Genomic DNA, 20,658 nt, shown 5'->3' on the forward strand with positions numbered 1-20,658 from the left:
GTAGCGGGGAGTTGAAACAACAGTTCTTTCCTCCCTTTACTTGAAAATTCTGGTTGTTGATTTATTGTAAAGTCATCCTGTGCCTGATGAGCCAATGACAATAGTTAAAAAGAGGACAAATGAGAACTTCTTTTGCCTAATCAATTTGCCCGGGAAAAGGTGTGACACCTTCTAATTTGCACAAAGGCACAGCATGAGCGGGCAGTGGCCCTGGTAGGGTAAGGAGCCGAGAGTGGGTCCCTGAGTAGAACTACTTGTGACAAGGGCAGAGTGTCCAATGCCACAAGTCAGATTCAGACGATGTTCTTCAAGCTGCACGTTTTGTTTAAATAGCGTAATCCTATAGTTGGATTTGGCAAGCTCCCTGTGTATTTTGAGAATCGCTATATCCACAGCTCTTGGCACAGTATCTGGCCTGTAATGTGTATTTCGTATACGTTAGTTTACTGGATGGCTGGATTCTTGAGTCACACTTGCTATCAGGAGTCAAGATTTCTGCAGCTGGTCTGGGTCCCTCATCCCCATCGTGATTTCCACATAACCAAGTATTGTTCAGTCACCTTTGAGCTATGCACTCAAAGAGCACATATATTGACTTATTTGTAAATATCGAGAGGAACGTAGCAGGAAAGATCAGATATCCTTCAGAAAGGGAGCTCTCGCTGTCCTGGTGTTAGCAGCTGTTTCCAATCAGAGCAGTCCAGGCCCACAGTCCTTTTGTGAGAATGTACTACATCCCAGATGTGGTGCTGCATAGCTTCTGAGAAGAGCAGTGTATTTAGGGCCTGGCTGGTGATTCCACAGAGTTCAGGGTCCACTGAATGAGACACCAAGGCAGAGAAGGAATAAAAAGAAACAGCATTAGAAGAGAAGAAAGAAGGACCCACCAGCCCAGGGGGGTTAGAGGGGGACTTTCCTGTAGGAGGCGGCCGTGCTCGGTCTGCAGGGGTAGGGTGAGTGAGTCATAATGTTGGGAAGGACCTTCCAGAAAGAGCAAAGCCACAAGGGCTGGTGTGGGGAAGTAAATTGTTCCACAGGACTGGAAATTAAAATACAAAGGCATGAAGGGACTTTGGGGGACTGACAAGAAACATGACACACTTTTTTTTTCTTTTTCCCCCCCAAATCAACTGCTTTTCCCAGCAGCAGAAATAATCAGCCAGGAATGGAAATAGAAAGTTTTTATTGTTCTCCAGCAAGAAAAACTATAAAGTTTTTAGAAATTATAGGAACAAAAAAAGTGTGACTCAAAGGAAAAAAAAAATCAGTGAAATTTAATTAAAGGGCATAAGACAGGATCGGATCATGTGGAACTATTTTACTGCGTGGGAGAACCTAATGTCATGAAAAGACCAACCCTCTGAATTAATAAACACATGCAGTGAGAATCAGAAGAAAAACTAGACGAGGTTGGGAATCGCCTAATGGCCCATCAGTGGGAGAAGTGAACATACGGCAACACACTGTTATCATAGGAAATTAGGCAACAGTTTAAAACAATGTTTAGTTTAGACCAAACTTTCTGAAAATGTAAACCTGATCACTGCTGCTTAAAACATACGAGTGATTCCCAGTTGTTTCATTGTTTCCAGCGGATTATCTCTAATTACACAGTTGTTCTGGAGAAGCAAAACAAGACAGCCTGGCATATACATAGATTCTTTGTCAAGTCTCTCATTTTCCTTTCAAAATTCGTGCAAATGGTGCATCTGACTGAACTTGTTTAAAGCAAATAAAAACATGTTCCCCGAATGGTTGCGTAAAACGGGCACTTCAGAGAAATGCTTCTAGTTTCCTGTGGCCTCTGCATGCTGTCCCCCACTCCTGCTTCTGTTTCCATATGGCTTTGCGCCGAGGAAGCACAGGAACCACAGACGGAGTCCGTGCCCCTGAGTATTACGTGTGACGCCTTTGTGACCTGCCCTTCCTGACTCCTCACCCAGATTTCTCACTGTTTTCTGAGCTGGAATTTTTTATCTGGGTGTTTTGGGTTTTCCTAAAAGTCAGACTGGGTTTTTTCTTTCTCTGAATACAAAATAAATAAATGCTCTTTGTACGTAATTTGAAACAATACAGAAAGACCTGAGGAAAGGTGCGCCTAAAATCTTGTTCCTCAGAGCTGATTACCTTGGGCCCATGCTTGCTGTCTCCCTGGTTTCCCCAAGGCTTTTTTGTGTTGCTTGGAACTGCATTTTAAGATCCGTATTCCAGAGCCACGCCAGGTTATACCCTAGTATTCCGGGTCTCGCCCTGTGACAGTCCAGACTCTGCCCTGTAGGCAGCTTCACGGAGGTCCCACTGCCGGGCTTAGCCCCGACTTGCCCCCACCTCCCAGGACTACTTCTTCCGAAGGTGCATAGCCCTGGACGTCACTTGGCACAGACAGGTCTGCAGCCTCTTTCAGCATGTGACAGACAGACCCTAAAGTGGCCTCTATGACTTTGTTACATCCATGCCTTGAGTGTGGGTGTGACTTGTGGTCTCCTTCTAACCAATGGAAAATGGCTAAGGTGATGGGATGTTGCCTCCCTGATTATATTGTATTGTTTTAGCCCCGTCTTCCTCACAGGTTTGCTCTCTCTGTCTCTCTTTTGCTGGCTCGGAGGGAGTGAGTGGCTGCAATAGGGAAACACCACGTGGGAGGGAACTGTGGGCAGCCTCTAGGAGCAGAGGCGACCACCCCCCCCCCCCACACACACACGGAATGTAAATGCAGTTCTGCAGCTGGGTTTTGCCAACAACACGAGGAAGCTTGGAGGTGGATATTTCCCTCATCATGCCTCTGACGACACTTCAGATACATCCAACACCTGGATTGCAGCCAGGTGAGACCCCCAAGCAGAGGCCCAGCTAAGCCACGCCCGAAAATTCAGACCTACAGACACTGGGCAAAACCACACATGCATTGTTTCAAGATGCTAAGTTGCTAGTCATTCATTTTGCAGCAATAGATAAATAACACACATGAGCCAGAGTCCATGCCAGACACACACTCAAACAGTGAGCCTGCCTCTGGCTCCATGTCCTTACACAGAGTAGTCATCATTTCTGTCTTCTTTCCCCTGCAGGTGTCATGTCCCCACACTCTGTGCAGAGCTCCTGGTCCTGGGGTCCATAGGCCTGTAGCCTCAGCTTTATGCAAAGCTTTGCGTCTCCCCTTACTTCCCAGCTTACGGAGATGTTTATATTGTTTTCAAGGTTTGCTAAGCTTCTTCCCTTCTCTATGTATCTTTTACCTAGTATGGCTTTGTGTTTGAAGTAGAGGAGAATGCCTTTTATATTCATCTTGGCCCAAGTCTCTTTAAAAAAAAACACCAAAAAACTGGTATTATTTATTTATGTATTTTTCTGTTTACAAAAGTAACAGATACTGTACTTATTCTGCCTTGAAACCGCCCTCAGAGTTTGAATTCTGAGTAACACGCACACTCACTCAGAAAGAGTGGGAGTCGGGACAAACCCACACATTTTTTCTCTTCCCTGTTCCCTCCCACCCCAGCCTGCAAGCGGCCCCACAGCCGACATGCTCAGTGGGGTGAACCTTCATCTCATGTCAGGGGAACTGTGGTCTCAAAATGCCATGCTATGAACACCCACACCCCGCGCTCTCTCTGTAGTCATGGTGGAGTAAATACAGTCAAAGCTTTCTGGCCAAAAGGATTTCAAAGGGAGGCCCGGAAACTGAAAGTGCCCGGGAGATCTTGAAGAAGGAGGGGCTTGGGAGGGTAGCCCCACGTGGATGCACAAGGACCCTGGGTCCCAGCCCAGGCAGTGCTGCGCGTATCCCACCGACACTGCACCTTAGAAGTGAGAAAGGAACGATGAACACACAATGACCACTGACTGGCCACTGGGTGGCACACGCGGGAGACAAATCTGAAGAGCACTGCAAAGCCTGGCAAACTGAAAGGACCCCCAGAAAGCTGATGCAAACACACAGCCTGGACCTAAAGACGTTGAGTGTTTGCTAAAGCAAAAAAATGCCAACATTCTCAAGAGTATTTACACAAGACCCAGAGTCTCATAAGGTAATAGTCAAATGATCAGGATACAAACCAAAAGAATGAAGCGTATGAAGAATCGGGAAAATGGCGACATCTCATGTGGGAAAAGGGGATCACAGATGCCACATGTACTTAGGTGACAATTTGTTAGAATTTTCTGACAAGACTTAAAGCAGCTATTTAAAAAAAAATGCTCCAACAATTGCAAATGTTCTTGAAATGACTAAAGATATATAAATCCTAGTAAAGAAATACAAGATGTAAAGAAAATGGAAATTTTAGAATTGAAAAAAAAAGAAATAAAACAATGCAGTGGTTCCTAACTTATTTAACATGTTACTATTGTTAGCAGGCAATTTGCGTCCAGTGTTTTTCTATCATAAATACACGCCTACAAACACTTACATCTTTTTTAAGGAGACTCCGTTGAACCACTGGCTGTGGGTCTCCAGTTTTCCTGCATCCCAGACTCACAGGGCCAAGCCCAGCCTCACTGATAGGAGGGGAGGCATTTCCTACTGGGGTAGGGGGTGGGGTGGGGGTGGGCAGCTCCTACTGGTCTCTCCCTGGGCCCACCTTCGGGGAACATACCTCTGGAGGCCTATTGCAGCCCCTGTCACCTTGTATGACCTGCAGCTGTCTGCATGGGCCGGTTTCTCCTTCACGCCACGGGACACAGGGGCAAGGTGGGCAGCTGGCACAGCACGCAGCCCATCGTAATGGTGCTGCTTTGTTGCTAGTGGTCGTTTGTTTTCCTCTTGGCTTTCACTTGCTTCCTTTCCCTCATCCTTGGACAGCACAAATTTGAGATGTGCTGTGCCTGGGTCCAGTGTCACAGCCACAGAAATGAAGGGCATGGGAATCACAAGGAGCCCTCACCATCTCAGGGAGTTGGTGGCTGTGTCCTCTGCCTGCATGCTGGCTGCTTCAGGCCTGCCCTGTGCGGGGTCTGCCACAGGATGTGCCAGGGCACAGGAGGCACTGGCTGGCACCGTGGCTGAGCCTCTGTGAGCTCCCTGGAGAGGGCAGTGCTGACGAGGTGCCTGCGTGCGGTGGAAAGAGAGGGTCTGTTTTCACAATTTTGCTTCCAGCCTGAGCAGCCTGGCCAAAGTCCCGCCAGGCCCCGTCTGTGCTGCCCAGGGCACAGCTTCCCACAGGACCGTCAGGGTCAGCACCTGACCGGCCAAGCGCGGGGCCCAGCATTGGTCCCCGGCAGCTGGTAGGGTCCACGCCTGACTTCTGCCGGGAGTTGAGCCTCCCTGACTGGCCCCTCGGGACACTGCAGAAATTATTTCCTGTGCGAACATCTGTTGTGTGTGCGTTTATTGTAAGTGCGTCTAATACCTGCAGCTATGCGTATGGCAAGCTCTTCCTCTGAGGTGGTGCCCTGGTTTTCCCTTGTCAGTCACAGCTCTGAATGGGGCAGGGACAGTCCTTTGGCTCCCGTGTGAACAGGAGGGGCTGCAGCTGAGTTGGAGTTCCTGCCCCGAAGCCCACAGCCTTTTCTGCACCAGACGCAGAGCACAGTGATGGCCCTGGGGTCACAGGGCCCTTCATTACAGCTGGGTCATCATGGCTCCTGGCGGCTTGCTGACTATTGCTGGGTGTCCTGGTAAGTATCTGAATCCTGCAGAGGGACATGGGGGTGGGGTGAGTCATGACACAGTGAGAGGACCAGAAGGACAGACACAGGCTGGAGCCATTCCTGTCACCTCAGTAGGTCCTACCAACCCTATCTTACTACCCTCTTAAGAGTGGTTATAAAAAAGTAAGCGACCTAAAACTAGCAAACTAGATATTTGCCGGAAGTCTGATGGATCACGATGGGGATGGTGACAAAAGCAGAAAAGTCTTCAGTCCAACTCTGTGAGCTGCACAGACTTCCTGACCCCCGACGTGTGCTGGGTCACAAAGCAGCTCAGGGTGACCAATCCGTCCCTTTCTCATTGCTGTAAAAGAGGATATTTTCCCAGCCCTGTGCCCCGCCCCCATCAGGGCTAGCTGAGTACAAAACAGTGGGCCAGTTCACTAGTTTCCGCCCCACCCCACAGGCCCCGCCCCCAGAATTTTCTTTCTGTTTGCTCCAGTCTGAGTTAACTTCCTCAACTGCCTGGTCCGGACTGGCAGCTCCCAGGGACCCCAGCTGCAGTGTCTAGGTACTGGGAAGGGTCCAGGCCAGGGTTTGTGGGGGGGACACCACAGCTGGGTGTGGAGGGGGGTGGCAGGGAGGGTGTGTGCCAGAGCTGTAGAGCCAGGACGTGGCCTGGGCAGTCATCAGCCCCTGTCACCCTGTCTGCTTTCACTTTCCCCAGGCCCCATGCAGACAGTCTCGGGGCATCCAGGATGTGAGGTGAGCACAGGCTGAGCAGGGCGCCCTGGGGCCTCGGGAGGGGCACAGCCCCCCTGCCACTGAGCAGCCTCTGTCCCTGGGAATCACCTGCCATGGAGCAGCCTTCAGGCGACCTTCTCTGGTCCCGAGCCACAGGCCCTACTTGTTAGAGGAAACAGGGTCTCCAGTAACTGGTGTTGAATGCTTATTTCTGATTCCACCAGTCAGTTCAAAGAGGCCAGTCTCTAACCGGCCTGGTGTGGGCAGGGGGGCAGGGCTGGGGTCCCTGGCACACCCTTGATATGGTCCCCCCTCTGCCGCCCATTTGGCAGGTGCCAGAGACCCTGTCACCGCCTCATCCTCAGCTCTCTTTCCCCCTCAATCAGGGACAATCACAGAGACAACAAACGCATCCATCTGGTGGCCCTTTCTACCTCTGCTGTCACCCTGCTGGGGTCCCCACGAGACTATTAACCTGGTGCCTGTGTTCTTTGTGGGGTGGGGGTGGGGGTACAAGCGATGTGATCCTCTGATGGAACCCTCCATGACCACCGGCTGTAACTAATTATTCTTATTGTTGAGCAGGATAGGAAGGGTTCACACGCCCTCGGTGAGCTCTCTCTCTCTCTCTGTCTCTCTCTCTGTCTCTCTCTCGGCACTTGGTTCAAGAAAACTTTCAGCCATGATGGAAGGTTCTATGTCTGGGCTGCAGTGTAGCCATCGGGATGTGACCAGTGCAACTGAGAAGCTGAACTTTGAGTCCGATGTAGTTTTACTGAGTTGAGTGGCCACACGATGGCCACGGCCCAGCCCCAGGTCATGCCCTTCTGAGTCCCACTCCATCTCTTTGTCCAGAGAGAAGACCTTGGGACCTGGGGTCAGTGGCACCGCAGCCCAAGTGACACATGCGTCCGTCACTGTGGGGGTTCTGGCTGCTCCCTCTCCGCCCCTGGATCTGATCCTGGAGGTTTTCGGGAGAAGCCATGGCCTCAGCCCCAGCCAGCGAGAGGATAAGGGAGGAAGCCACCTGCTCCATCTGCCTGAACCTGATGGCCGAGCCGCTGAGCATCAGCTGTGGACACAGCTACTGCCAGCTGTGCATAGAGGACTTCCTGGACAAACATGGCCACCAGCAGCAACCTCTAGGCACGTACCTCTGTCCCCAGTGCCGGGCTCCATTCCGCAGGACGAGCCTGCGGCCCAACAAGCAGCTGGGGAACCTCATTGAGGCCATGAAGGAGCTGAACCTCGAGATAACGTGCAAAAAGCACGGGGAGCAGCTCCACCTGTTCTGCGAGGATGAGGGCTGGCTCATCTGCTGGCGCTGTGAGCGGTCACCGGAGCACAAGGGGCACGTCACCGTGCTCGTGGAAGACGCTTGCCTGGGCTACAAGGTTAGTGTGTGGGTCTGGGACGGGGCTTCGGCGGGTCCCCACTCTCATTGCTCCCCAGACCTGAGGTCATCCAGCCGGACACCAAGGTTGCATCCCGAAGGATGACTTTCCCCATCTACTTCTTCTAGAAAATGGCTCAGGATGGGTTCTCCGGGGGTCACGTCCCCACAGCCCATCCTGACCTTGTGTGACCTTGTGTGAGACGGTCAGACTCGTCTTGCAGAGAGGACCTTCTCCCAGCACTAGAACAATGTCCCCAAACCCATACCCACGCACTCCATTGCCCTCACACTGTGTGTGAGATTTGAGGCACCGCTGGGGACAAACATACCATCTTTCAGGCATCCCACAGACAAACCAGGGAAGACAGACCAGCAGAAGGACTTCCCGGAGGCCCCTGGTTTGTGATGGGGATGACTCCTGAAGGGCACATAAAACTTCCCTGTATACAGAAGTGTGGAGGGAAGCGAGGGCGTGCCAGGCCGAGCGGATCACAGGGAAAAGTACAGCCGTGGGAGCTGGGCTGACTGTCGTACCTGAGAGGCAGGTACCAGCTCAGGTCCACATCCAAGTGCAGGGTGGTCCTGGCCTCGGGCACTTGCATATGCAGAATGAAGGTAGACACTGAAAAGAGCTTTCTCACAGTGACAAAACAGAAGGAATGTCAAGGAGTAAAATTCTGATCATTCCTATAAGAAGGGAGGAGAGGACGGTTGTCAGCAAGATTCAGGAAGGGGGCCGAAGGACGTGGAAATGGCTGTGGAGGAAGCTGACCCTGGCTGTGGGGACATAGGGAGAGGACACGTCCTGCTGCTTTACCCCTTCTCTGCCCTGCCTAGATTTGAGGAAAATGTCCCGGGGGGGTAGGGGGGTGGTTCCTGTTCCATCCCCCACGAGGCCGAGGTGAGCTTGTATCACGTCCTGGGCTGTCCATCAGGACATGTCCCTGGGCAGCCCTTCCTCAAACTCCATGGGCAGCTCATTACAGGAATGGAGACATTTCCCACCAGGTAGCTTGAAAAGGGACACCACAGGGTGACGGTTCTGAGCCTTGGACTCGGATTGTGGGTTTGAAACCTTAGCTCTGCCACTGACTCGATGGGTGACTCTGGCCAGTTATTTAATGTCTGCATGTCCCCATTTGTAAATGGGGACAACAGCAGCCCCCCTCACCACACACATGCCTAGGAAGCTGTCACAAGCTTTAAGTACAGTCACCTAAGCAAAGCCTGGAATAGCACTCAGCACCCAGCAGGTACACCCAGCCCTTACCTAACAAGCACCAGGGCCCTTTCTCGCCAACACGGGCACATGGTGAGTGTGCTGTCGGGTGACAGAGGACAGGACCTCCTTCTTTCAGTTTGGACCTGTTTCAAGCTGCTTTCCATGCGAACGTGAGAAACTATTTTGAAAAATAACCTGAAAGCTTGATATGGACACGAACTCATTTTAAATTGGCTTCACGGGTCCATCCTTCGAAAGGTACCACAGCGCCCCTCCTCCACGAAGTGCTTCTACCAACATCAGCCAGTGTCCTGGGCTTTCCTTCCCAACTCACCAGACACACCCAGGGCGCCACTGTGTGCCAGAGCACTGGCCACGTCGGGGTCAGCACAGTTCTCTCAAATCTTCTCTTAGATGGTCATTATCGTGTTCTGTGCCACGTCTCCCTGGCAGGATGGACGTGGGGGCTGGACCTCAGCAGGTGACCTTGGGATCATAGTCCAACCCCCTCCCAGGTGTAGCACCTTGGGCAAGTCACGTGACCCCTTCCTCACCTCAGTTTCTGCAGCACTGAATGACGTCAGAAGCCGACCAGTGCTCAGGCGTGTCCAGGGCGTCAGACATGTCACTGCACATACAGCCTTCAGCAGGCTCCCCGCACACTGTAAGGACGTGGTACACACGCGGTGTCATTCCAACGGTCTCGGATGCCCAGGGTCCCCCGGGGTGCCCAGTGAGGAGCTGCCAAACTGAATTGACTTCGTTCACTGCATTTTCCTACAGAAAGATCTCCAGGAAGCTGTGACAAATTTGAGAGAACTGGAAAAGGAGTGTATGCATCGGAAAGCGTTCGTGACCGAGCAAATAACGGAGTGGAACGTAAGAATTGGGGTTTATTGGTCTCAAGCTCTTTTCCATTTCAAGAGCTTAGGCAGAGGGGCTGATCGGGCAAAACACAGGGGCTTTGTTCCCACTAAACCAGACCACACAGGTGGAACCCCAAGAAGAAGCCGTGATTCATTTTTACGCTCCTGTGGTCTACATCTTTGAGAACTTGTCTCCTACCCCTTCGGCCTTTCAGTAGTAATTGGCTGGGATTCCTGACCCCTCGGTCAGAAGCAGAGTGGGTGCGTCTGCTTACCCAGAGCCGTCCTCAATGGGTTTCCAATGTCAGCACCTCCGAGGACCGTCCTACTTTAAAGGCCCCAACCTCACTACCTTGGCACATTCACCACCGTGCACGGTGCTGCTCTCAGCCTCACAGGCTCAGGAACCAAGTGCGGGTGGACAGTCACTGACTTCAGGTCATGTCTGCTAAAGGATATGAGTTTCACTTATAAGGACGATCACGTCTGCTGCCAGAGCCCACAGCCTTACCACGGCAGACTCTGGGTCTCTGACTATTTCCATGGTCAGACATGCATTCCTTCATGGAAATAGTTATGTGACCCATCACTGGTTGGCCGTTGAGCCCTCGTGCCTGGGTCACAGGTCTCTTCCACCTCTGTCCTGATCATTTTCACCATTTTTCAGTGCTCAGTGCAGTGGCATTAAGTACGTTTAGATTGTGGTGCAAACATCAGCACCGATCACCTCCAGAACTTTTCTTCACCCCAAACTGAAGCTCTGTCCCCATTGAACTCTTACGCCCACACCCCGCCTCTCAGCTCCTGGCAACCTCCATTCTTCTGTCCGTCCCTATGATGTTACGACTCCAGGTCCCTTGCATAAGTGTGATCACACAAATGTGTCCACTTGTGTCTGGTCATTTTATTCGCATCCCGTCTTCAGGGCCCCTCCATGAGGTACCACGTGTCCGAATTCCCTCCTTTTTATGGCTGAAAAGTGTTCCGCTGTCTGTGCCACACGTTGTTGATCACTCATCTGTCTCTGGTCACACGGGTTGGCTCCTCCTTCTAAACACCCTTTTCCGACTCCAGAGAAAGGTGGAGCTTCAGAGACAGAAAATCCAGGCTGACTTCAAGGACCTGCACAGCTTCCTGCAGGAGGAGGAGAAGTCTTACCTGTGGAGACTGGAGCAGGAAAAGGAGCAGACTCTGAATGTGCTGAGGGACAATGAGGCCAGTCTGGTGCACAAGACGTGTGAACTCGAGAGCCACATCCAGGACCTGGAGGATAGGTGCCAAGGCTCAGCCCAGAAGCTGCTGCAGGTGAGGTTGGACACTGGGAGGAAGGGAAGGAGGGGTCTGTCCCTGAGAGTGGAGGGGACAGTGGTGAGGCAGCGTGGGAGACTGGCGAGCCCGCCTGCCTTGCTCACGGTGGCACATAGGTGGGGACTTTGAAGTGGCACTTCTTTTAGTGCGGATCAAGGTCTGCTAGGTGCCTCACTAGTCTGTAGGTGTCTTTACGTGAACCAGAACAACATGCCCCCTCTGGATGCATATGCGGAGTTGCTTGGCTGAAGAGACCTTGGGGTCACTTCCGCTCACAGTGGCTCGTCCATGTGCCCAGAACCCATGCGTCAGTCTCCTGAAATACTCGTCCAGGGGACTGTGGGTGGGGAGGTGGGGCAGCAAAAAGGATGGGAACCTTTGCCCTGTTTTGCTTACAACATCCCTGGTTCCCGGACTCTTAGGGCCCATCGGGGTGGCGCACACCAGGTCCCCTAATAGGCCTGCAGGTCACACCATTGACAACATACGGTGGCAGCTCCACCACCAACTGCTGCCACCAACATGGTGGCCCCGCCTTGGGGCTTTATGATAAGTGATCTCTACTATGGGTTCACTCAGAAAAGTGTTAGGTAAATGAAAGCCAGTCTTGCCAGAGGGGGAATGGGGGAGCAGCTGCCCTGCTCCCCAAGCAGCCTGCAAGCTCCCACGGCCCTCAGCCAGGACGACACAGACTCAGGTGAATCAGCATCACGCCATGATGCACAACCTGGCCGGGTGGGCACCGTCCCTTCTGGGCCCCCACGGTACCCAAGGCAGGGCCCCTCTCTGTGTTCCTTTGGAAGGACTGTTCCTAGAGGGTGGACACATGTGCCAAACCCCTGGAACCTTGATGTCCCCACACTGACCTTTCATCTTTGTTTCTCTGTAGGATGTGAGAGGCGCTTTGAAGCGGTGAGTGTTGTGGGAATGCAGGAAAGGGCATGAGGACACAGAGCTGATGGGACACGCCACAAAGAAATGGCCGCACTCTGCTCGTTCCAGGAGCAGGGCTATGACGCTGGACAAGCCAGAGGCCCCGTCTTTGGAGATTCAGACTGTCTGCGATGTTTCTGAGCTGTACTTTGATGTGACGCAGATGTTAAGGGACCATCAAGGTATGTGAGGGCGTCCTCCAGGCACCAAGCGTCACGTGCTCATCCATCCCCCACCAATCTGTGGGACAGGCGGGTCATTGCTACTTCTAGGTCACAAGTGAGGCTCGCGGGGTGATCTGCATGAGCTCCCACAGCTGGTCAGGAACAAGGCTCAGGGCTGAGCACAGCCTGGTTTTATTTCAAATTCACTCTGCTCTTGGGGACAAAAACCATGTCTTCTCCTTTTCCTTTCAGTCAACGTGACTCTGGATCCAGACACAGCTCATCGTGGATTAACCCTGTCTGTGGATCAGAGACAAGTGACTATGGGAACCCCCCAGCATGATGTGGGCAAATCTTGCGGGAGATTTACCGCCTACCCCTGTATCCTGGGCCGCGAGGGCTTCACCTCGGGACGACATTACTTTGAAGTGTATGTGGGAGAAGGAATTCAGTGGGAAATAGGAGTTTGTAGGGAAGACGTGAAGAGGGATATTCGCATAAGGCTGAACTCCCAATCCGGGTTCTGGGGAATCAGGCTGTGCAGGAAGGAGGGCTACGAGGCGCTGACGTCCCCCCCCACGTCCCTGCCGCTGCGGGAGCGGCCCCTGCTGGTGGGCGTTTTCCTGGACTATGAGGCGGGAGCCGTGTCCTTTTACAACATGACCATGACTTCCCACATCTTCACCTTTCCAAGGACCTCCTTCTCGGGGAAGCTGCGGCCCTATTTCCATGTTCATCCCTGTTCTCCTTTGTTCCTGCCACCCCCAGATGAGTGAGGAAAGACGCAGTCTCCCTCTTGGCTTCAGCAGAATCGAGAAAAAAATATAAATCCTGTGAGGCAGAATTTTGCTCTGTTTTCTTCCCGGCTATTTCCTTGCACCTAGCACATTGTGGGTGGGGCCTCTCGTGGGTCGTGAATAAATGTGCATTGAATGAATAGACGTAAGGACTGTGAAAACAACACGGTCCGTCAGTCTGGAGGGGAGCAAGATAATACCAGTGACCAGACCTTGTCCTCTCCATCCCCCTCCCATGGGGTCAGAGCTTGGATTTCCGAGAGTCCTCGGCTGACCAGCAAGGTGACCCAGAGGTCAGGTCTGAGTCCTCCCAGTTTGTCTGACGCTATTTGATCTCGTTGGGGGATGAGGGACAGCTGCAAGTCTCGGCCCGCTGCAGGAAAATCAACAGAGCAGTGACTTGTGAGCACTAATGCACTGGTGAGTAGCTTTAGCCACGGTTCTGGGCGGTCGTGAGCGCAGAGGCTCAGACCTGCGGTAACCAAGCCAGGTGCGGGAGAGGTGGGTTTTCAGTGAGGTGCTACGAAGGGGGAGGAGATGAAGGGTGAAAATGAGTGTTGCTGGGAGACGCAGTCCTGGAATAGAAGTTGATGTTCTCCACACTGTGCTAGCACCAGTATCTTGAAATATTTCTAATCTCAGTCAATAGTTACTGCTGTCATGTTTGCTGGCCATCTAGATTATGATTCAGATATGAACCAATAGGTCTGAACTCTATGTGGATTTACTTGGAAATGTGCATCCCATGTCAAACCTAAATTATCAGACCTGAGTTGGCTAATGACAGCACCATGATGAAATCACCAAAACACACACATTAACAATGACTAAAATGTGTCACAAAATCGGTAAACGTTCTGATAGTTTATGATCAATATAAAACTTGATTTTCACTAATTTTGCAGTTCTCTCACTTCCTTTCTCTAGAAACAGGGGAAGTGAAGCAAGCAAGTTGTTTTGGAGTGTCGAGGCCTGGTTGGGTGTCCACCACCATCAGAGAAAGACATGGAAGGGGTCAGGCTATCACCCACTCTCCCCCGCGTGGTAAGTTCTCAAAGCCACACTGATAGAAGCTGGGTGCAACTCGAAAGTGAAGAGTAGCAGAATATACCACCCCACATATGTCACTTTAGTATAAGATTTATATTGAGCCGAAGGCAGTTGAGAAAAAATAGATACAAGAAAATCTCTCTGTCCTCCCCGTTTGCCTAAAAGCAGGACACAGATTTGTAAAGGTGTCCCCCCTCCTTTCTGTGCCAGGAAAGACAGAAGTTAATCACCAGAGAGAAGCCTAGACCCTTATCAACCCAGAGACAGCACCAGAGGAATGCATATAACAAACCTTGTGAAAACCAGCTCTTATTTGCTATTACAAGCCACAGCAGGGAATGAGCTTCACCTCTGAGTCACCATGGAGAGCGATCACCCAAGGGACTTGGCAAGAAGTCCTCTCTAAGCCACTTTTAAATCCCAATTACAATCTGCTGCTTTTATTCTCCTCGAACTCAGTGTTGGCTAATGACAGGACCATGATGAAATCACCAAAACACGCACATTAACGATGACTAAAACGTGTCACAAAATTCTAGGACAAATTCTACATTCTCATAAAATCTTGGTCATGGATACGAAAACAGCCTTTACAATATGTGAGCAAAGCCAGCCAGGATGAGCAGGACAGGCTGACAGCAGAAAGAAGCATTTGGATCCTTCCACGAAGTAAGAAAGGCTCTAAAGAAAGGGAGAGCAGTGATGCAGAGAAGGCGACTGAGGGACGTGGGCAGTGCAATCCCAAAGGTCCTGGGGCATACCCGCGTCCAGCATCCACCAGTGATCCACAAAGCCATTCAGAGAAACTGATAAAAAGCTCTACCTGCCATGGTAACAAAGGATTGGCCTCAAAACAATGGGTAAATCAGGGATTAACATCTCCATTGCATTGATGAGGAAATTAAGTTTTATAGAGATTACAATCTTTGTCTTTATACTGTCAACAAAAGTTTGCTGCCATTAATTCAAAGTCAACAGGAGTCCCCAGGGTAGTGGGAGGCCCACTTATGTCACCCTGGTCCCTGATTGGTCCATTTTTACTCAAATGAGGAATCCAAATTTGCAGTTTGATTGGTCCAAACAGCACTGTCATGATTGGTCAGAGTCACACATTCTGATTAGTTGATATTGAGCCACTCTGATTAGTTGGTAAAGATGCAAATGAAGCTACAGGGGCAGGCCTCAGGCTATTGGTCGAGTTACAATTCCAGGATCTCCTTTATAAGCATGGGCTCAGCTGGCAGGAACCCAATGCAGAAAGCTGACTGCAGTCTGTGGCTTTTTCTCCTGGAATGCTGCATGCTTGAAAGGCCTGTGTCAGCAATGGCTGCTAGACTCGGGTTGTGAATGAACCCAATTGACCTTGAGGAATCCTTCTTGGGAGATATAGTCTTTCTCAAGGTTCACTATACTTAGTGCAGTGCATAGTTCTGTCATCCCAGAGAATGAATGGGCCTGTTAAGAAGGACTCCTGGTGGCTAATTGGGCTCAAATGTATAATCAGCCTGGTGGTCATTGCTGAACAGGGGGACTCTCATGCTCACTGTGCTTTACGGAAAAACTTCACTGAGATGCCAGCCTCCTTCACTGAGTTCCTACCTCTGAGCTGACCCTATAATGCGGCTCCAAGACTCAGAAATCGCCCAATGGGCTGAAGACCTGGGCCACTCAATGCTGTGTAGCTACATTCTTACTTCATTTTTACCGTGTGTTTAAGTGTGAACATTTCAGAAGGAATGTCCTTAAGGAGTAAATTCGCCAGCTTCCCTAGTTCTCAGACTGTCAGGAGGGGAGGAAAGAACCCTGAGATGCCAGTGAGACCCACACCCAACCCCCAGCTCCAAAGCCAGGAGCAATCTGTCTAGGGAGGCACCAGGGTTCCCAGCTTCGGGACTGCTGACCCCTCAATTCTTCCTTCAATCTGAAAACTGAAGACAATTCTATTTTATGACGTTGTCAAGGCCCGGACTGGAATCACATATGCAAAGATACTAGTTATTTTTAAAGCAAAAGATAGAAACTAAACATCTATGACCATTGTTATTGTTTAAGCTATCATTGCTTTATGCTTAACTAACCACATTTTTGTATTATCTCCAGGAACATCTTTCCTGGAACTTGCCGGACAGGCAGGCCTCCAAGACATGACTCACATTCTTTCTTAATTTTTGACTCTGAGTACATGACGACCAAAGCGATCGAAACACAGTTAAAGCCCATCCCTGCATCTGCAGACTCTGATGCAATACCGAAGCATATTTACTGTTAACTTTCTGTTACACGGTGTAAACCCGTGGCTAGGGGCCTCACCTGGGTCTTTTGCACTGCCCACCAGTGTCACTGAGTCTCTCTGATTTGCTGCACATCCACTTTACTCATCAACGAATACTCATAAAGCACCCACTGTGTGATATAGGCATCGGGTGCTGAATAGGCATAGTCTCCACCCTGTGGAAAGTGCATTCCACATGGCAGCTATTTCAGACATTCTCCTGTCAATGCCTGGCGCCCCTCCCTGCCCCGCCAGCCCCCATTTTCAGCAGCTATCTCACTCTGGCCTTCACGGGGACCGTGGAAGCAATCAGTGCAATGCCAGCTTCCACCTTGTACTCTGAGTCCTGCGAATCGGAAGAATGCCGAATTAGAATCCCAACAGGAAAAAGGTAAACTGAAAGGTTTACTGAACAGAATATACCGAAGGCACTACTTCCAAAGTACGGACAGGGGTACAGGGATCAGAGGGTGGTGTCGCAGCCTGGGACCAGCAGCAGTGGCATCTGACACCACCCTGTGCTGCTGATGACCATCCAGCTGCTTCTGTCCTCTGCGGGGCGGACTGGAGCTGTGACAGCAACCCCCTTTCTGCTTTGCCAGCAGCCCCACACCCTAGGCTCTGCCAGCAGGGGGCACTGGGGGCTGGCAGGGCGAGAAAGGCCCCCCATGTGCTACCTGTGTACTCCCACCTGTGCTGACATCACCACAGCAAGGCTTCATCCTGGCAGGGACAGTTTCATCTAACTGAACAGCACGTGGCTTGTTACAGGGCTCCCACGTGCCTGAAGCCAGCCTGATGGCGCCTCCACAGACACCAGCACCAGTGGGGTCAGCATCGGCTCCCCACAGCTTTGGGTCCTGGTTCTGGGAGTCTCCTCGAAGCATCTTCCTTATTCCCCAGCCCTAGATCTGTGGCTGCTCTGGACTGTTACTGTCTCAGTGATACTTGTGTCTCCCTTTGGCCTCTTCTGTGTTTTGACGATTAACAAACATTTACGTCCAATTCTTTATGCCAAATTTCAGTGTGGCTTTTGATTCCTGACTGCACCTGGGCTGACACCTCCCACGTCCTCTACTCTTCTAACTCTAGGAAGTCACTTTGAACACAGGACCTTACACCCACCCCTGCTCTCCAAGTCAGCTTCTCTTTCAGTGCCCCCCCACCCCCTTGGAGAAGGGATCTGCTTGCTTCAGGTAAAAACTCTGCTGTAGTCTTGACTGTGCTACCGCTCATCCCCACATCTACGCAGTTGTTTCTGCCGCAGAACGATCTCTTAAATCCATCGCTTTCTCTCCACAGTCACTGCTGCTCTATGATACAGTCTTTCCCAGTATCACGGTCACTTGCGCGTCCGGTTCTGCCCGGCTCTTTCCAGTCAGGACACTGCTAAATTCTGGACACGTGCTTCTGAACTAGTACCGAATGTAGCACAAGAAACAGGTAACATAGTTCTACTCTTCTCTACCTCAGTCCCCTCTCTGTGACCTCAGCCAGTCTCCTGGCTTTAAATACCACCCACACACCACTGACTCCCAAATTTATAGCTCCACCTCAATTCGACTCTTGCCTCCCCAAAACTTGTCAAAAAAACCAGAAGCACCGTATGATTATATGAATACATGAAGAAGTTTAGCAGCCATTCACGTGTTTTAACAGTGAAATAGAGCTCTCTCTCCCCCTCTCTCTCTCCCTCCTCCTCCCTCTTCTGCATTCACACACCAAGGAAAGGTCCTGTGAGGAGATAACCTGGATGGGGACCCTCACCTGACCATACTGGCACCCTAATTTCAGACTTCTAGCCTCCAGCACTGAGAAAATAAATGTTTGTTGTAAGCCAAAAAAAAAAAAAAAAATTAAGGAGGAATTACAGGTAACTTAAATATAATGTAAATACCAAATATTAATAGCAAATATTCAGGACACTTAATACCATATTAATTAAAACCAAGAACTAAAGATGGGTACCTGCTAACATTCAACTTCACATTGGGAATTCTTAGCAAATGTACTACAAAAAGAAAATGAAATGCTTAGTATTCATATTAAGGGAAACAAAACAATAAAATTATTTCCTGATGACTAGGAAAAACTCAAGGGATCTAATGTGAAGAATTGCAGAAATTATTAGAGGATTTCAAGTATTATCTACTCAAGACAGTTGTTTCTATCAACAGAAACTGGGTAAGGGTTTTTGGACTTGAATTCTAAAACTCCATTGCACCCAAGCTCCTTTGTCCAGACCATGGCCGGAAACTAAGGGACAGCCAGCAAATCTACGCAGTCAGGCTTCACAAGGAGCATTACGCCTTCAGATGTGCAGGCGTGAGAGGCCCACCTGGTGGACAGCAACCCCTCTACCATCCACACCAGTGAGTCACTGATCACCCCAAAAGCATTTCTCAGGGTCACCCAATTTTGGGAAAAACTGCTTCTGCGATATTGATCCCGCTTTGATCTGAGAGCCCCAGGGAAATCCTGCAGACAGGGCTAGGGGTCCCATCATGGCTACAGGTACTATCCACGACTAAAACTTGGGAGTTCCCCAGAGCCTTCAGACTAGGAAGTGGCTCCCAAGTCTGGCTGCACTGTAAACTACCTGGAGCACCTAAACACTTGCTTTGTCCATTGGGGAGAAACTTCCTACGATGCACTGACCTGACGGGTGTGGAGCAACCTGGCATGAAAACTTTGCAGGGGGGCTAGTACGAGGCGTAGAAGTGCTATTAAAACCCTTTTCTGGAGATGTTGGTGGCTCTTAAAAGAGCCGTTGGGTTATGGAAACAAGCTTCCCACTGAAAGTTCACTTTTTCTTGGGTGCCGCCTTCTTGGGCTTCGCAGCGGTCTTTGGCTTGGTCCCTTTCGCCTTGGCCGCTTTAGGCTTCACAGCCTTAGCTTTGGCAGGGCTCTTTGCTTTCTTGGGCTTCACAGCCTTGGGTTTCTTGGGGCTCTTGGAGGGCTTCTTGGTCACCGCAGGTTTTTTAACCTTTTTCGGACTCTTGACGGCTTTTTTGGCGGCAGCTCCAGTGGCTTTCTTGGGTTTCTTAGCGCCCATGGCCTTGGGTTTTGCAGAAACTTTCGCGGTGCTGGGCTTGGCCTCCCCCGAGGCCGCCTTCTTGTTGAGTTTGAAGGAGCCCGAGGCGCCGGTGCCTGTGGTCTGCACCAGGGTGCCCTTGCTCACCAGGGTCTTGAGACCCAGCTTGATGCGGCTGTTGTTCTTGTCCACGTCGTAGCCGGCGGCCGCCAGCGCCTTCTTGAGCGCGGCCAGCGACACGCCGCTGCGCTCCTTAGAGGAGGAGACGGCCTGCACAAGCAGCTCGGAGACGGAGGGGCCCGCAGGCTTCCTGCGACCAGCCGCAGCTTTGGCGGGCTTCTTGGTTTTCTTCCCGGCGGAAGGTTTCTCAGGAGCACTGGAAACTGCTGGAACCGGCGGCGCGGTCTCGGACATGCTGACAGAGGAAAAGGGCACAATCGACTACAGAAACCAGAAAGGCAGAACGACACCACAGTACTGGGTGCCCCTATTTATAGGGCAGGAACGCGCTGTGATTGGTGCTCGCCGGCCCCTGCGCCCCCTGTCGCCTCCGGCGCGCCAGGCTCCTCCACGGCTCCGAAAGGAGCCAGTGGCGCCAGGCCTGGGGTTCCCGGTGCCAGCCTCGCGCCCAAGCAACCTCCTTGGCCTGGTGGAGATGGAAATACTAGGCGAAATACTAGGCAAGGGAGGAGCACATAAACATCAGAAGATGCCACTTTCTTTTATAGTAGTTGTTTTCTTTTAAGTATTTTTGGGGGAGGGGGCTGTGTTTGAGAATCCAAGCATCTTCACCTGAAACTTCACCTAGCGGAAGCATTCTCAAGGACATTCGTTTGTAATCATAATAGATTTGAGAGGCGGTATTCAATGGCTGAGGACAACAGGAAAGCCCGGAGTGTAGGCCTGCTTTGCAGGTTTGAGACCAATTCTCATCAGTGCCACTTCCCTATCCCGCAGCGCTGCAGAACGACATGACCTATGTATTTTCGTCAAAGGAGGACCGTAGGAAACACGAGAACACGCTAATACCACAATTAGCACTCAAACTGCACGTGTGGGAAACTTAATGTGTAGTTTCTGTAATTCCTATTTATTCCTACATCCCAATGCACATCATAAGTTTTCGATGTCTTATAATCCTTACAACAAACATCAAACGAGCGCTAAGGTTTGAAACCTGTGTTCCCTATGCGCATATCCAAGTCGACACATTTCGGAAGCTCAAAACCTAGAGTCCCAGAAGCATTAACGAAGCTCCCGGGGACAGCACGGTTCCCCAAAGG

General features: G+C 51.0%; 2 protein-coding genes across 4 annotated transcripts; one reads left to right on the forward strand and one right to left on the reverse strand.

Annotated features, from left to right (window-relative positions):
• The first annotated feature begins 6,049 nt into the window (after window positions 1-6,049).
• Window positions 6,050-17,476, forward strand: TRIM38 (tripartite motif containing 38). 3 transcript variants are annotated; one of them, XM_033093876.1, is made up of 10 exons: window positions 6,050-6,160; window positions 7,189-7,727; window positions 9,735-9,830; window positions 10,892-11,122; window positions 12,015-12,037; window positions 12,128-12,240; window positions 12,475-12,652; window positions 13,947-14,063; window positions 14,280-14,929; window positions 16,170-17,472. In XM_033093876.1, exons 2-9 carry the CDS (start codon window positions 7,317-7,319, stop codon window positions 14,293-14,295), a joined length of 1,185 nt encoding a protein of 394 aa, XP_032949767.1. In that variant the 5' UTR covers window positions 6,050-6,160; window positions 7,189-7,316; the 3' UTR covers window positions 14,296-14,929; window positions 16,170-17,472. The 3 variants fall into 3 exon arrangements, with proteins under 3 accessions (XP_032949767.1, XP_032949766.1, XP_032949765.1); XM_033093875.1 differs by having other exon boundaries at window positions 14,280-17,476; XM_033093874.1 differs by lacking the exons at window positions 14,280-14,929; window positions 16,170-17,472 and having other exon boundaries at window positions 12,475-13,439.
• A 1,668-nt stretch (window positions 17,477-19,144) lies between these two features.
• On the reverse strand, window positions 19,145-19,816 carry H1-1 (H1.1 linker histone, cluster member). The gene has a single exon (XM_033093914.1). The coding sequence runs from the start codon at window positions 19,787-19,789 to the stop codon at window positions 19,145-19,147; it is 645 nt and encodes a 214-aa protein (XP_032949805.1). The 5' UTR covers window positions 19,790-19,816.
• Window positions 19,817-20,658: the final 842 nt, after the last annotated feature.

Source organism: Rhinolophus ferrumequinum, chromosome 22 (assembly GCF_004115265.2).
Source record: "Rhinolophus ferrumequinum isolate MPI-CBG mRhiFer1 chromosome 22, mRhiFer1_v1.p, whole genome shotgun sequence".
Lineage (NCBI taxonomy): Eukaryota > Metazoa > Chordata > Mammalia > Chiroptera > Rhinolophidae > Rhinolophus > Rhinolophus ferrumequinum.

Bases quoted from the DNA above. Each gene is read 5' to 3' on its own strand.
- H1-1 (XM_033093914.1), bottom strand. From the start codon at position 19,789: ATGTCCGAGACCGCGCCGCCGGTTCCAGCAGTTTCCAGTGCTCCTGAG.
- TRIM38 (XM_033093874.1), top strand. From the start codon at position 7,317: ATGGCCTCAGCCCCAGCCAGCGAGAGGATAAGGGAGGAAGCCACCTGC. The intron at 9,831-10,891 runs GTAAGAATTGGG...TTCCGACTCCAG, and splicing joins AGCAAATAACGGAGTGGAAC to AGAAAGGTGGAGCTTCAGAG. The intron at 12,038-12,127 runs GTGAGTGTTGTG...TGCTCGTTCCAG, and splicing joins GTGAGAGGCGCTTTGAAGCG to GAGCAGGGCTATGACGCTGG.